General features: G+C 41.4%; 2 protein-coding genes across 3 annotated transcripts in view; both read right to left on the bottom strand.

Annotated features, from left to right (window-relative positions):
• Nucleotides 1-1,432: 1,432 nt before the first annotated feature.
• On the bottom strand, nucleotides 1,433-7,855 carry yars2 (tyrosyl-tRNA synthetase 2, mitochondrial). The gene is made up of 5 exons (XM_028585827.1): nucleotides 6,872-7,855; nucleotides 5,401-5,568; nucleotides 4,708-4,863; nucleotides 4,354-4,524; nucleotides 1,433-2,192 (listed from the first exon to the last, which is right to left on the bottom strand). Exons 1-5 carry the CDS (start codon nucleotides 7,657-7,659, stop codon nucleotides 2,033-2,035), a joined length of 1,443 nt encoding a protein of 480 aa, XP_028441628.1. The 5' UTR covers nucleotides 7,660-7,855; the 3' UTR covers nucleotides 1,433-2,032.
• A 4,136-nt stretch (nucleotides 7,856-11,991) lies between these two features.
• pparab (peroxisome proliferator-activated receptor alpha b) overlaps nucleotides 11,992-15,932 on the bottom strand; it is a 36,233-nt gene continuing 32,292 nt past the window's right edge. For both annotated transcript variants that reach the window (XM_028585828.1, XM_028585829.1), the window contains 2 exons: nucleotides 14,117-14,570; nucleotides 11,992-13,872 (listed from right to left, as the gene is read on the bottom strand). In XM_028585828.1, the coding sequence (XP_028441629.1) occupies nucleotides 13,628-13,872; nucleotides 14,117-14,570 (699 nt within the window). In that variant the 3' untranslated portion in view covers nucleotides 11,992-13,627. The remainder of the gene's footprint in view (nucleotides 13,873-14,116; nucleotides 14,571-15,932) is intronic.

The following is a 15,932-nucleotide window of genomic DNA, read 5'->3' as shown; positions in this document are numbered from 1 at the left end:
GCTGTTTACATCCATGTCTGTTCAGACTCATTTAATTATAAGTAGTAAAGTAGTGAGGACCACAATGGAAATAAGTCCTGGACTTTATTGTGTTTTTATCCTTGATTGTATTTTATGTCTTTTTATCACGTGTAAGGCATTATTGTTACAATTAAATAAATCAGATCAAAGACTTTGAAGTAATGCACATGGTGCACGACTGAGGCTCAATATCAGTAAAACCAATGAGCCTGTGGTGGACTACCAGAGGAACGGGATAGAACACAAAGTTTTAGGCATGACAGTAGACAATGCTTCAAATATGGATGCTGCTGCAAAGAAGCTACAAATTCTAAAATGTGGATGCTTCACAAACATCTTAAGACCCAACAGCACAAAAGATCTATACAATCACCAGTTTCAAGGTGGGCACCCAAGATTAGTCACCAATTCAGTATCCGACCAAAAGTCTCCCCTTCTCTTCCTGAGTTACGGTGTTGAATAATGGCCAGAAAAGTGTTTTTGCAGAACATTATGATGTCACCGTAAAGTTGACCTTTGGCATATAAAATGTCATCACTTCAACATTTTATCCTATTAGACATTGGTGTGAAATGTGTCATGACAAAAAAATGTTTCGTGAGGTCACAGTGACATTGACCTTTGACTCCCCAAAATCTAGTCAGTTCCTATTCAAGTCCAAGTGGACGTTTGTGCCAAATAAAAAAAGATAAAAAACATTTCCTCAAGATGTTCCTGAGAGCTTGTGTTCATGAGAAAGGTACAGATGGACAACGTGAAAACTAACGCCTCCGACCACAGTGGTCGTCGTAGGTGGATGCATACAAATTAAATGGCTGCCAAAACAATATGCAGTAAGATTTAAACAAAACAAGTTGTAGAGGCAGTTTACACTAACAATCTAACACATTGAATTGCTTCTAAACATTCCACCTTAAAAGAAATTACTGTTCTGGAAAGACCTAGACCTAAAGCTTTAAGGTGGGGGCCCTCTGTTGAAGTAGGTATACCCCCTCGATGTCAAATCTATCCAACTATGGCACAAAAAAAGAAAAGTAAAATGTGTATCCTAATGACATGGTTTTTCCACCTCTGAAGCAGAGAGGGGTGAGTCGAGGTCAGCACACACCAGACCCTGTCCTCATATCCACCGGCCCCCCAGGAGAAAAAAAGAACAGATTTACTAGGAGTAGAGAGCCACGCACATCTCCACATAAAGAAGTCTGCAAATACGGAAAAAAAATACAAAAAAGAAACAAACAATGACCGGCAAAGGCCCTTAAATGCTGAAAGGTATTAAGAGTATTTACACCACAGTGAAAACTTTGTACTGTAGGGAAAAATCTAATGCCAGTCGTAATAAACTAACTATAAATAAAACAACTAAAAACGATTCTACTAATGAAAGTATCAAAATTATGGAATCTAAAAATAAAAATCTACAAGCAAGATTACTTTATTTTGGAATTTATCCAAAACTTCATTCTTTTGTTACAGTTTACACCTTTCACCACAAAGACAGAAAAAAACAGCCACATTAGGACAGATGTTGACCTCATGTTCACATCAAATTGAAAACAAAACAAAAACATAATTTACTTAAAAAAAGAACTATTACCTGTTTGCGAGAAATGATGCAATTTAATTTTACTGTGGACAAGTATTTACCTACAGGGTCACAGCAGGGTATGTGGTGCAGCTGTGGGTGCCTGCAGCATCACCATTATGACTGGGACAACGCTGCCCCCTAGTGTTCACTTTCCAAGATCTCCACAACTGTACAAAGTCAGCAGGCTACAATATTTATATCAAAGACCTTTTAATACCATAACTTTAGATAAACTTCACATCTGTACATATACATATTTATAGGACAACCACAACTTAAGGTTGTGCCAAAAACCGAGTACGTTCCAAAATATCAGTCCATCCACATCTCCTCACTGATCCTGCAAAGGTGTAGTCGCCTACCATCCCAGTCAGTCCATCATAGATGATTGGTCAGACTGGTCCCTTGCGAGAGCAGACAGCCTCAGAGACTGAGCCACTTGATGATGTAAAAGTTCCTTTTGCCCACTCTGAACAAGGTAAGTCCATTCGATAGGATATGGAGTTTGGGGATCAGCACCTGCTCTGGATTGTCAGTCCGCCTGTGGTTGATCCATACGGCTCCCTCCAAAACCATTTGATACCTGCACACAAACGTTTTTACAGTCAGTTAGTACAGGGTTTCTTCTACATTACCAGTCTGGAATAGTCCGGACATCACCTTTTGAAAACATTATGATCATGCAAAGTTACCTAACCGTCACCCATCTTTACACATGTTGTATTCTAAAGCCTACAATCTAACAAAAGTATGGCTGTAAATGATCACAATTCCAAACACTATCAAAACTGCAGCATATCGCACACCTGACAGATTATACAGTGCACTGTGCTCACACAAGACAACACATGGCTTAAGTAACTAGTCAGCTGACTGCTAAAACGGTCACTTAAAGTGCTCATATTATGCTCATTTCCAGGTTCATAATTGTATTTAGAGGTTGTACCAGAATAGGTTTACATGGTTTAATTACAGTACAGTACAAAGTACAAATAGGTTGTATTGGCATCCTTCGGATGCGCCGGCGTGAGAATGTTGGCCCCCAAAACAGACACCACAACTCTGGTATCCTGAGAAATACAGAGAGCTTTCCCTGGCAATGATAGGCTTAATTTACATGTAAAAGTGCTGCACTGGACTTCCTGGAACGTCATGGTCGTGGCAGCAGCCGGATTTTTAAGCTCCCGGAGGAGAATTTGTAAAAACTAGCCAAACCTTAATTATAAACCTTATTTTCTGCAAAAAACACTCACATTAATCCATCGAAATGGCCTGCAATCAAAAAGATACGGATAAGAAGGGTAAAGCATCGAAAAAAGATGAACAACCGAATCCAAAGGACGAGGGAGGAGAAGAGCACATGCTAGCAGTGCTAGCCGAGCTGCGGACACTAAGAAAGGAGCACGCTGAAGCCCCTAAAGACTCCTTAACAAGAGTAGAAGCCGCACTGGCCAAAGTAGATGAAAGGATGACGAAACTAGAACAGCGTATGACTGAATACGAACAGAGGCTGAGTGATGCAGAAGATAAATCGCAAAGAAACGAGCGAGCCCTTCATTACTTGTTACAAAGAGATGCCAGCTTGTCTGCAAAATGTGAAGACCTAGAGTCCAGAGCAAGACGGAATAACGCCCGCATATACGGCGTGAAAGAAGACGAGAAAACCAACAAAGACATGCTGAGTTTCGTAAATGATCTCATCCGAACCTCACTGACATTACCAGAGGAGCTCAACTTAAATGTAGTGAGAGCACACCGCTCACTGACTATGAAACAGAAAGACGCAGCGAGCCCCCCGAGATCAATTATCGTTAGATTTCTGGACTACAGAATCAAAGAAACGGTAATCCAGCATGGAAACACCGCGGAGGAGTGCCATATAACGGACAGAGGATTTTCTTTGACCAGGACTACACGTCAGACACCCAGAAGAAAGGCAAGCAAGTAAGAGACGTGATGAAATTGCTTAAAGAGAAGAACATCAAAGCTCAATCGCCATTTCCTGCCACGCTGAAAATTAACCTGAAATCCGGAACAAAGACCTTCCCGACCCTTGCAGACGCGGCCGCTACGCTCGGAGAGTTGGGTATCCAAGTTCAACTGAACGAACGCGAGACTCTACAGGCGGAACTGTTGAAAAACAAATGGTCCGAGGCTTTAAACAGAGCGAATTTAATGACCAACGCGGACTTGAAGAGCATTCTCCATGGTGGCCATCGATGAACAAAGTTAGTGATTTATAAAATAAAAAAAAATAAAATAAAAAATACGATTTACCCTGTAACACATAATTGGCTAGTTTTATTATATCAAAAGATGTTTCATTTACTGGTTAGTTCCGGTGACGTCGGAAGATCCGCTGAATGTCCCTCACCTTCTGCTTTCTTTGTGTTGGCATTCTAAACTCCGGTCGATTTCTGAGGACTATGGCTAACTGCTCCTCAGATCTCTGCAGGGTAAATCCAGACAGCTAGCTAGACTATCTGTCCAATCTGAGTTTTCTGTTGCACAACTAAAACAACTTTTGAACGTACACATTCCACCAAAACAAGTTCCTTCCCGAGGTTCTTTTGCAGAGGCACCGTTGCTCCGTCCGGTGCTTAGCGCCGCCCAAGATACAGGGCTTTGGTAACAGCTGCAGATATTTCAACAGCATATTCTTTAGCTTCCAGCCAACGTTAGCAGTTCATTTTATAACGCAGATGTTAATCCTTTGGACTGAGGATTCCACCGAGAGTACCTACCCTCTGGGTCCCTCGGGGATGGCGCTGACCCTGCGACAGGCGTCTATCACAGTGGTACCCGGCTCCAACAGCAGCTCATGGAAGGGAGCCTCCCTGAAGAGCTCCTGAAGCTCCTCGTCACTCATTTCCTCCAAGGCCTGCACGCTGCTGTGATACAGTGCGTTGGTACATCTGCAACAATAATATTGAATTCATTAATATTTATGACAGTGTTCAGAGTTCTTTTCTCAGTTACACTCATTTATTCTCCAACAAAATGAATTGAACTGCTAAACCCCCCCGCAAAAAAAATGTACATGTAGAAAAGAGCATTACATATCACATGTATCACAAACCCATGCAGCATGTTCTGACCTTTTAGCACTCTCGAGGCCCTCCTTCCCATGCACCAGTTTGGTCACCTCTGCGGCCAGCCGTTTATGTGCGAGGCGTTTCCCTGGATCCGCTCTCTGCTGCTCCATCAGCCTCTCCACCTCCGCCAGAGGCAGGAAGGTGAACAGCTTCAGGTGCCTGGGAAAAGACCACACAATATGCATCAGCCTCCTGTTACAGTGCACAGAATAACTACATTCACTGTATGTTAGATTCTACCTCAACCAGCCAGATTATAATAATAATAATAATAATAATAATAATAATTTATACTTTATTAATCCTGCAAGAGAAATTAAAATGTTTTCACTCTGTTGATAGAACAAACATTACACACAGGCCTGAAATACACACATACGCTCAGTACGTACACATGCACAAATGAAGAGATGTCAGAGTGAGGGGGCTGCCTGCAGCTGTCGATGGACAGGCGCCCCGAGCAGTTGGGGGGTTCGGTGCCTTGCTCAAGAGCACCTTGGCAGTGCCCAGGAGGTGAACTGGGACCTCCCCAGCTACCATTCCAACAGTGTTCTTTGGTCCATATGGGGACTTGAACCAGCGACCCCCCCGGTTATTATGTGATGCGTGTAAAAGCAACCATTTGTGAGATGCTTTCAGGTCTTGCGCTGTCCATTGATATGCAAAACCTGTCAAAGGGGCTTCATCTTCACCTACCCTTCCACGCTGGCGTCAGGCTGCCTGAGAAAGAACTGGTAGAGTTCAAAGGGAGACGTCTTGTCTCTGTTGAGCCACACTGCATTGCCGGCCGTCTTCCCCAGCTTGTCCCCCACAGAGCTGGTCACCAACGGGATGGTGAGGCCATACACCTCCTCACCGCTCACTCTGCAGAGGAATCAGGATTCATTAACCACAGGCGCTGCATGTCTGGTGTAAGCATTTTAAAATGTGCCTGTGGAATGGTCCACATTGATGAATTGCTAGTGCCTTTTTCGCATGCTTAATCACAAGGCAGCGGAGCAATAATTCAATGCGGAATCAAATAGGGATGATTTCATCAAATTTGTTTCATCATTCAGTCATGATGTCAAGCACATTTTAATTAAAGCTATTCAAACTGGAAAATACTGGAGATTTTGTTTGACGTGTAAAAAAAGTGTTGTATGATCTGCATAATAGCAGAACACGGTTCACTGTATTAAACATTCCTACGATTATTTATTGTGGATACATTTGCGGTATATCGATATAAAACATTGTCATTAATATAGTGATATAATAAAGTCATAAAGGACATTTTTTTGTTATTGAACTCATAGTCATACATCAAATCGCCCAGTTGGTCGGTGCCTCCAAGCTGAATCTTGCAGCTTTACATTTGGTTCAGGTGGTAGAAAATAAATTGTGTATGCTTTTGCTGATTAACAGAAGATCACCTCCAGTTCGATAACTACACTTCGCTATAAAATGCGATTCAAGAGAGTTTCTGAAAATGTTCATAACTTGTGTTAGTCACTAAGACAATGTCGCATTGGTCGCTTGGCAGGTGTGCACAAAGCAGGAATCAATCTAAACATTTGAAATTGTTGAAATGTGTTTTACTGAGAACGATAACTGCTTGGTAATCTGCTTGAGCTGGGCAATCTATCAATATCATGATATAATATCAATATCATCTTAGATTCTGGATATCGCAATAAGGCATAAGTAGTATCTTTTCCTGGTTTTAAAGGCTGCATTACAGTAAAGTTATGTACTTTTCTGAACTTACCAGACTGTTGTAACTCTTCTATTATTTGCCTTTACCCACTTAGTCATTACATCCACATACTGATCATTATTTATAAAAAAAATCTCATTGTGTAAATATTTTGTGAAAGCACCAATAGTCAACACTACAATATCGTTGCGGTATTGATATCGAGGTATTTGGTCAAAAATATCGTGATATTTGATTTTTTCCATATCGCCAAGCCCTACTTGGTAGCTTGGTAAGTATGCAGAATTGAAGCGTCACTCCTAAGAATTTACACAAGACCAGTCACATTTGTTGATGTGTATACAATTACCAAGGACCAATGATACTAAATGTACAGCATTTTCAACGAGGTTTGGAACAACGCTCTCTGGCCATAACAAACAGAGATATTGCCGCTGCAATAACCTGTTGCACTCTTGATGGATTTACTTGTGAATGTACTCATGACCGGACATCACATTTCCCAGCTGGTCGGTGCCCCCGAGCTGAATCTTGCAGCCGTATATTTGGTTCAGGTGGTGGAAGTCGTAAGCTTGGAACACCTGGTAGGTGAACTCTGTCAGGCTCATTCCGTCTGCGCCCTTCAGCCTGGACTGCACGCTGTGGCGGCTGAGCATGGTGCCCATCCTGAAGTGCCTTCCCGCCTCCGACAGAAAGCCCACCACGCCCCAGTCCTTGTACCAGCTCAGGTTGTTCAGTACAGTCACGGTACCCATCTTCCTAGAACTGTCCTGAAAGTGCAGTTCGTGGTTGGTGAAAATCCTGTGAATGCTCTCCCGGATGCTGCGTGTGTTCGCCTCGACAGCGTCCGCGGACAACCGCTCCCTCTCGCTCGTTTTCCCGCTCGGGTCTCCGATTTGTGCCGTGGCCCCTCCGAGCACAGCGAGGACATGGTGCCCGGCGCTTCGGAAGTGCAGCAGACCGATGATAGCGAGCAAGTTGCCCACGTGGAGGCTGTCGGCCGTAGGGTCGAAGCCGCAGTATACAGTCTGGGCGCCGGACTTGAGCAACCGAGGGAGCCGGTCCTGCGCTGCGTCTTCTGGGAAAGAGTCCTTCAGAATACCGCGTTTATTTAGAGAAAACAGAAGCCCGTTATGTGCAGGTGAAGAACAGTGGAATTTAGACCTGAGTGTGAAACACACGTTTGTTCGCCTAGGCAGAATACAGGACCCATGCCGCGATAAATAACGGCAGGTCCTCGCCATGGACGCAGCCATGTTGGACTGTGTCAAGAACACGGAGGAGGAGGAGGAGTTGAGAATCAGGAATTTGTTGTGAGCATAGCGCCTCTAGTGTACTGGTTCCCAAGTACGGGTAATCAACAACCGGGCAAAGTGGCAACTGTCCTGTAGTCTCGCATTACCAGACTCCACAGTGCTGTAGCCACTGTCCTGGGATCCCAGATCTCCAGGGGCCATAGAAGCTCCAGGCAGCCACTTGGGGACCCTGGGGCAAAAATGAGCAATGGCGGGTTGACACCCTGCACCACCACCATTTATCTGTGCATTGTGTACTGTCACCAAGTAAACTCATAATTTAAAGTGAATTATATAGGAATGTGCACCCTGTAGGTATTAAAACTAAAGGACATGGCTTTAAGACTAGATAATAAACAATAAATAATAAATTGTAATTGCCCCACTGGGGATAAATAAAAAGTATAAAATAAATAATGTTTAGGTTCAGTTGATATTGTAATTTAGTTGGGCATATCCCTTATCCCCATAGGTGTGTTTAATAACATTTCCCCAAACCATACACACATGAACCTGGACCTTTTGGGGGTATGCAGTAGTACCTTACCTTTGCACACCTGCAAATGCATTTGTATACTATTGATTCATTTAATTAAAAAAAGTAAAATGCAGTATGTGCACTTACTTACTTGGGCTACTTGTAATTGTTCACTCAATTGTGCAAAGGCAGTATACTGTAGGCCTAGTTGCAGGTTTGACTGTACACCAATAGATGGCGAACTTGCATTAGGTCTAGCTGACCGGCCCAGAGTTGCAGCCTGATTTGTCTCTGGGCATTTTTATAAGCAAAGCTAGATATAGCACATCTTTCTAGAAACCTAGTTTAGGTGTTAGAGGAAAAGAGGGTGCGGGAGTTATATTAACTCTATTATTATCCATTTCAATTCAGACTTACAAAATGCAAAATGTATTGGATTTAAAAATTATTTTATTTTGAAATCCATTTAACATCAACTTGTTGCATTGTTTAAATGACTAGATATACATTCATCAAACATTTACAGCATTGTTACCAAGCCACAGTACACATTAACAACACATCCAAAGACTGTCTATATTGTCTTTTTGCATGAGACTATAGCCACAAAAACAAACTCCATGAAGAAAAAAAAAAATATCAATATTGCTAGTGGTGTCTGTGTGCTGTAAGGCAGAGCACTATAAACTCATTTAGGAGAGAAAAAGAGACCGAGATAGAGAAGGAGGAACAGTATCTTTCTATATCCTGAGCTAGTTCAACAAAGGAAGACTAGGTTTCCCTGATACAAGTTAAAAAGTCCCTTGTCAATTCAATGCAAAACAGACATTCCGAAAGGTAAGCAGACCTCACAAATGTTAACGACTTCTCTTCTAGGGCTCTAGTGTTTCAACCATTTTGTGTTTTAAGTGTCCTTTTTTCAAGCAAATCCTTCATTGTTACTGTTCTGCACCGTACAAATGAAGCTTCAATAGCACGTCTGAGCCTCTTGCTGTACATAGGATAGTTTCCCAAATCTGCTGTGACATAATTTCCTGTCTGTGTGGCCATATTGTCTAAAAGTGTGTGTGCACAAGTCAAGTTTTTTTTTCTTTTTCTGAATCTCTAGTGCTTTATGGCATGGGTTCACGCTAAGGCACAGATAGTTTGTGGTTAATCCCGAAGTGTACTTGGGAACTACAAGTCCCAGGAATCTTGCAAGGAGAAAAACCGAGCTGTGTTAAATGAATTCTGCAAGTGGAACTGACATTCAGTGAGAAGATATAATAAGTAAGTAGAAGCAGCTTGAAGATCAGTAATCTATTTGTGGCATAAGAAAGGTTTGGTGAGTTAGTACAATCTAGCAGCGAGTGAGGAGAGGAACATCAGACATAAAGCATGACAAAAACAGGATTATAAAACATACTGCATCTACTTAAACTGTAATAGCATGTGATGTGATGCTAATTATGAGTGCATTATGTTTCTCCATTTAATCAACAGAGATGTGATGTGTCACAAACAAAAACGAATAATTATAAAAAATATGTTGGTTTGTTGAGCAACAGGAAGCAACTATGGATGATTTCTGATAATGAGATTCTGTGCATATATTACCCCATGTTTTTAAATATGCAACCTGAGAACAGAGTATAAAAAGAGGAGACCAATATTGCTCTACAGTGCTAGCTTGATTTTTCAAATGATAAAGTCAAGTTTTAATCAACTACCCAAGGTTGTGAGCTAGTACAGCCCTGTACAGCCCACATATTCACTTTAAATCACAAGAGCTTAATTTAACAGATAAATGAAATACAGTTGAAATGAACTGAATGCATGTTGCAGCATTGATGGTTCTCTATCTAAAAGCAATTAACAAAAGGAATGTCCTCAATGGGATTTAGATCCTTAGATATTCAGATTACCAGTCACCCTGTTACACTTAAGTCTATTTACACTGCATTCTTCAATCCTGCCGTTTCAAATACAGAATTATCCGATTTAGTCATACATATATACTTTAGTATAAATCCAATTCAATTGAAACACAAGTATGTGGCATTTAAGGAAAACAACATACAGAACATAACTACATTTACTGTAAAATTTCAAACATTTAAAAGTATTTACCAAACAATACAAAAGTAGATCATCATTATATATCTCATGAGTTAAAAGTGGGGGCGAGAAGTTAATGTGATAATTTCAGCTATGTACAGTACATTCTGTTTATACAATGGGATGTAATTATAAACACAAGGTCCATTTCTTGTGACTGAATTTAAATAAATTCATGATGATTTTAGGACATTTTGGTTGGATAAGGAAATAAGGGGAAGCATTCTGTCACAGATTTAAATATATTATCCAAACTATCAGCCATGCACGTTTTCACCATATCCTTAATAACATTCCCTTACTGTAGGTCTTCTGTGTAGTATGTTCATTTTCAAAAGGCAGTATATCAACAAAAGACAGGAGTGGTCTCTTCACATGCACCGTTGTCGTCATGACAGAGGATCGTCATCCATCATCAGACACTTGTCTAACTGTTACAAAAGTCTCATCTTTTAGCTTTTTAAAAAGTCTGACGGGCTTTATCTTACTCAAATAATCAATACGTGCAGATAGCCACATGCTTGTGTTTGCCTTTGTCTTTTGATTCTTGCCAAAAATGACCAGGCAATTTTAGAGAAACTACAAGAGCAAAATAGAACTCTGTTCACCCAAAATTACAAGTTTCTGATGATGAAAATAATGTGATGTGTTTTGGAGGAACAGGCATTCAACAAGTGAGAAATTAAGAAATGGATGAATTAATTTCTGGCAAATCCGCTTTAAGTCTGCCTGTATTAAGGTTGCAATGCAAGGTTGCAAGGTTTATCTTGGTGTTAGCCCTTGAATACCAGAAACACAAAACCGGATGGAGTGCCAAATGTCTGTGCATGTGTTTTGTGAAAAAGGCATTTAACAGAGGTCCAGTATAAAATGTAGAAAATTACAGACATGAAGATAAATATGAAGATACCTGAATTAGTTCAGATATCTTGATGTTTGCCATGAGGTCATATTCGTATATTGTGACATGATGTTCCTGGACATCGTATTTTACCATAACACAAATACTGACTTAGTATTGCCCCAGATATGGTGCACAACAATTCATACTTTTATTTGCTCTGTATATAATTCATGTCAGTTAAATATCAAAGTCAAAATATCACCTAGTGTTATATCTGTACACCATATATGCTTCAATGACAAAAAGTGTTTATTTAATGTGTATGCAACACACACAGTATACTACATGAGGCAAATCTGGCTCAGTATTTGACTTGGCATAACGCATATAAAAAAATCTCCAGATATGTGCCAAATATGATCCAGATTCTGCAGGAATTTAAAAAGAGGATATCTCCGGATTTTTGGGGTTTTGGCGCAAAGTAAGATTTTGCTATACTTTTCTGAAGTGTAAAAATACTATACAAGTTGAGTTATAAGTGATGAAAATCAATACCTTGTCTTGATAATGTCTTGTTAGGAAGAGAAAAGAATTCAAAAGACATTGTTGTTGTTGGACTGAGAGGAATGGCATGCTGAATATTCCTGCACAGCTCTGTCCTTAAAAGGTACACTGTGTAGCGTTTTAAGTATTGTATTAACTAATATCAATGTCATCATTCATAAATATGTCCTCATTGGTGTAAAATTACCTCTGCCAACGATATGACTTATCCCCGTAAGCGAAGAATTTCTCATCTGTATTTACATTGGACGGGTAAGTCCAAGGAGGCTTCCATGTCGTTCCGCCATTTTGAAAAACTATAAATCGCTGAGAGGGACATAAAGCACTAGCAACGCTTTTTCGTTCAGAGCCAGCGTCACGTGACTGAAACCAGCTGAAACGGAGAAGGAGATCAGTGAGAGGCGCTTGTCACTGCCCCGGCAAATTTGAAAGCCTGCACTGCACTTTAGTTCATAATGGATCATACTTATGCCGAGCCACAGGAGAAGGAATCCTCGTCGCCAAAAAAGCGAAAAAGGGAATTAAAAAGTCAACGTGACCAGCGAATTCAAAACACGAGGGTAAACATCGAGGTAGCCTTTCCCAGGTGGAAAGAGCTAATGAAGGAAAAAGACTTTCAAAGGGACGCTGAAGTTGCCGGCTTTCTTCTTGACAGGCAAGTCAATGTTACGGTCTAAATTACAAGGATAATTACTTATACATGCTCACAGTAATGATTCAATGCAGTTTGCAGTTTGTTTGAAATAACGAACCTCATCACCCGAAAGAAAACTCGATGAATAGCTTCTTGGTACATAACGGCTACCGTAGTTGCAATACGCATTTAAAAAAGCGAGGTGCTAGAGAGCACTATTCGTTTGAATGCAAAATACAATTTTACTGCTAGATTCCTACACAATGTACCTTTAAAACTTGATGTTGGGCCTCCAAATGACAATTTACTTAAACTAAAGATCTGGATTTGTCTGCTTAAAACATAGTTGCCTATCTGCATTTCTATTGCTGGTTTTTCCTGTGAAACCCGAGCCAAAACAAAGAAAAGTGAGTGGCGTGCGGCAATCAAACAAATGATGAGGAAACACCTGACTGGGCACAGCTACTCCTAACGGAGGTTAGCAACCTCAAAGACTTGTTTGAAAAAAGACTGGATGACCTTGGCAACTAAATGAAAGACTTGAAAAAAAGAAACATTAAATCATTTCCAGTATCATTAACACAGTATGGCTTAGAAGGCTTACAGTACAAATACATGTTTATGTTCAGGAGCCTGGTGGCACCACAGTTATGTCTCTGGGTATACAAACGGGGAAGGAACATGCTAGGGGGTGCATTGATAACCATCACCACCCGTTATTGACAGCCAATTTGGCAGTAGCTGTCTTGCTTGGAAACTGTATCATTACTGTCTTATTGTTGCTGCCTACTGAAGTCATATGGGCGTTGTTAGCTGTGAAGGTATATGGCTTGTTGCTCTTTGACATCAGTATAAAAATCTACTTTCAAGCATACTGCTGGAGTGGTGACTATCAAGTTCACGTTTTTTCCTCATTTTAGGGCTCGTTAAGGGTCAGGATAGGGATAACCATGTAGATCACCTCAACTACATCAAATTAGCATTAAGTGTTTGGTCAGAGATTGCATACACTGGTATCTAGATAGGGGCTCAATCAGTTGTGTATGTCACATCTTTGCATACATGACTTTTTTGCCAATGAAGGTCCACACAATGGAGTGGAGAGCACTGTGTCAAGCCAAGAAAATCATCAGCCTCTTGCCAGGACCTTAACGGGACCTCTTGTGCTGACCAGAAGCCAAAGCTAACTCTTGCTGCATTATGGGGGTTTAAGTGGTTCAACCTAGCTTATGGAGGACTCTTCTTCTTCTTGTGTCCCTGAAAAAAGGAGATGATTTGTAGAGTGCCTCTCCTGGTTATTCCTCCACAACCCTCAGTACATGTCTCTGTAGATCTCTTGCAGGAGTGGGTGCAGTGAGGTGTCCTCTGTCTTTTTGATCTCCTGCACCAGTTGTGCATGCTCAGTGACTAGCTGCCGGAGGTCAGCCAGTTTCTGCAGTAGCTTGGGGAAGAGGAAAGAGTCGTCGGGGTGATTGGCCAGCAGATGGAGCTGTAGCACCTGCACAATACTCTCCTGCATTCGCTCAATGTGCGCCACATTCACCAGGCCTGGGCGGTCTAATCACAGAGGAAGCAAAATAAACTTGAGTGAGACTCCTTAACCATTGTCTCCTGTTGGAATAAAAAAATAATTCTATAGCAAGGTGGTACCAGAATGAATAAATAGGAAGCATTTTATATATGAAGAGATTGATTAAACGTTCCCAACGAGTAAAAGGAGAAATACAATTCTAATATACCATACAGCAAATTAATAGTTTGATTATGAAGACTATAAACATTATTTTTCCTGCATCCTCACCTCCACAGCAGATGATAGCAGCAACAAACAGTGCCAGGTCACTGTCATCCAGCTCCAGCGCGTTAAACTTCATTGCAAACTGGAACTTTGGCTCCATCATATCACTGACCGGCCGCCGCAGGCTCTTGAGGAATTCCCGGGTGATGAAGCCAGAGCCGTACGCTACAAGTAGCCCATCCTTGTTCATACTGGAGGCAAGCATGGCAAAGAGGGCCTCGTACACGCCATATTTCAAAAGAGTCACCTGATCATTGAGGTCCAGGCTCGAGAACCCGGGGACGGACTTTGCAAACTCTGTGAGCTCGGTGACGGTTTCCACCGACGTGCACTGGCAGACGTGGAAAATCCGTACTTCTACCTCCCTGTCCTTTAGCGTTCCTGCTGAGCCCACCATCTTTGCCACAAGCGTCTGCTCTGCCAGCTGTAGGGTCTCCAAGTCATGGATGACGAAAGGCTGTGGACAGTGGCGAATGACAAATTTATGAGCTATATGTGTAAAGTATGGTTATAACTGGGTTTTCAAGTTGAAATGCAACACAGTCAGTACAGCGTGTACTGTGATTTTGGCATACATTACATAAATAAACCTGACTACATAAATGTGGAAAAGCTGAGTCAGCAAACCTCTCTACATGAAAAACTGTAGCGACCCATAGTCCTTACTGAAAGGAGAGGCTAAGCCCAGAGCTGTTATTGCCCACATATTTCCACAATGACATAATTACTCTTTTTGACTCTATAGCTATATAATTATAGGCCACTCAAAAGAGATTTAAGGTGCAAATAATGCCTAGAAATTTAAGAACAGAGCTAATGGTGAAAGTAAAGCAGTGTCAGAGCAAAGAGGGCCTACCAGGGCAAACTCAAAATGTCAAAAAGCCCAGCTGGCAATTTCTTTTTATAATGGAAATATACACAATCCCAATAATGTCGTTGGAGGAATCCATGTATGTAAAGGTAAGCAGCTGTGTAAGCTAATGCTAGCACTGATGCCCTTGATTCCAGCTAATATGTGTTTTTTTTGTAGCTGTGTCACTCTTCTCACAGTTGAAGTGACAAAACATCTGATGAGCAGCTACAGCTGCTGCTGCACATCAGATCAGAGCTCTGACTCATGAGTGCTGAGCTAAATGTGGGCTAGAGTAGCAGGTGTAGGTGTAAGGGTCGTGACACAGAGTTGTTTAATTTTGTTGTACTCATAGGCGCCGATACCGTGGGTGCTCCGGAGCTCGAGCACCCGCGGAAAATACTGAGCACCCACGTGTACCAGACTGCCAGTTCATTTTTACATTCATTTAAAATTAACCATTGCAGTTGGTGCTAAGTGGAGCGTCTGTCATAGTGCGATTGGTTATGTCGGTGGCATTATTTTTCCCACGAAGCTGATCGCGGTTATACGTGCCAGTTAAACTTCTCATCTCCAATCCTGTCTGTATCTGTGAGAAGTGGCGCTGTCCTGAGTTGAAAGATACCCTACTTTACGGCTTTATTATGGCGTGTGTGTTCGTGTCGGCCGCTGTCCATTTCCTAAGGTTCTGAAATGCAAACATTTTTTGACTACTTTTTTTTTTTTTAAAAGGGTGTGCGCGTGTGAGCACCCACGGAGGAAAACATAAATCGGCACCTATGGTTGTACTACTTCTACATCATTTAAACACTTGATCATCACATAATGTGTAACAATGTGTTACAATAAAGAAGTCAATATAACAAACATAATGTTCTTCTGAACAAGGTACAATCTAAGTTTTGTTCATGAAATAATAATCTCGGTTTCAGGCTGCCTTGAAACTGCATGCACGTTGTATACAGTAAA

Source organism: Perca flavescens, chromosome 8 (assembly GCF_004354835.1).
Source record: "Perca flavescens isolate YP-PL-M2 chromosome 8, PFLA_1.0, whole genome shotgun sequence".
In the NCBI taxonomy this organism is placed as follows: domain Eukaryota; kingdom Metazoa; phylum Chordata; class Actinopteri; order Perciformes; family Percidae; genus Perca; species Perca flavescens.
Note: the sequence above shows the minus strand (reverse complement) of the source record. Positions and strands in the feature narration are given on the sequence as shown.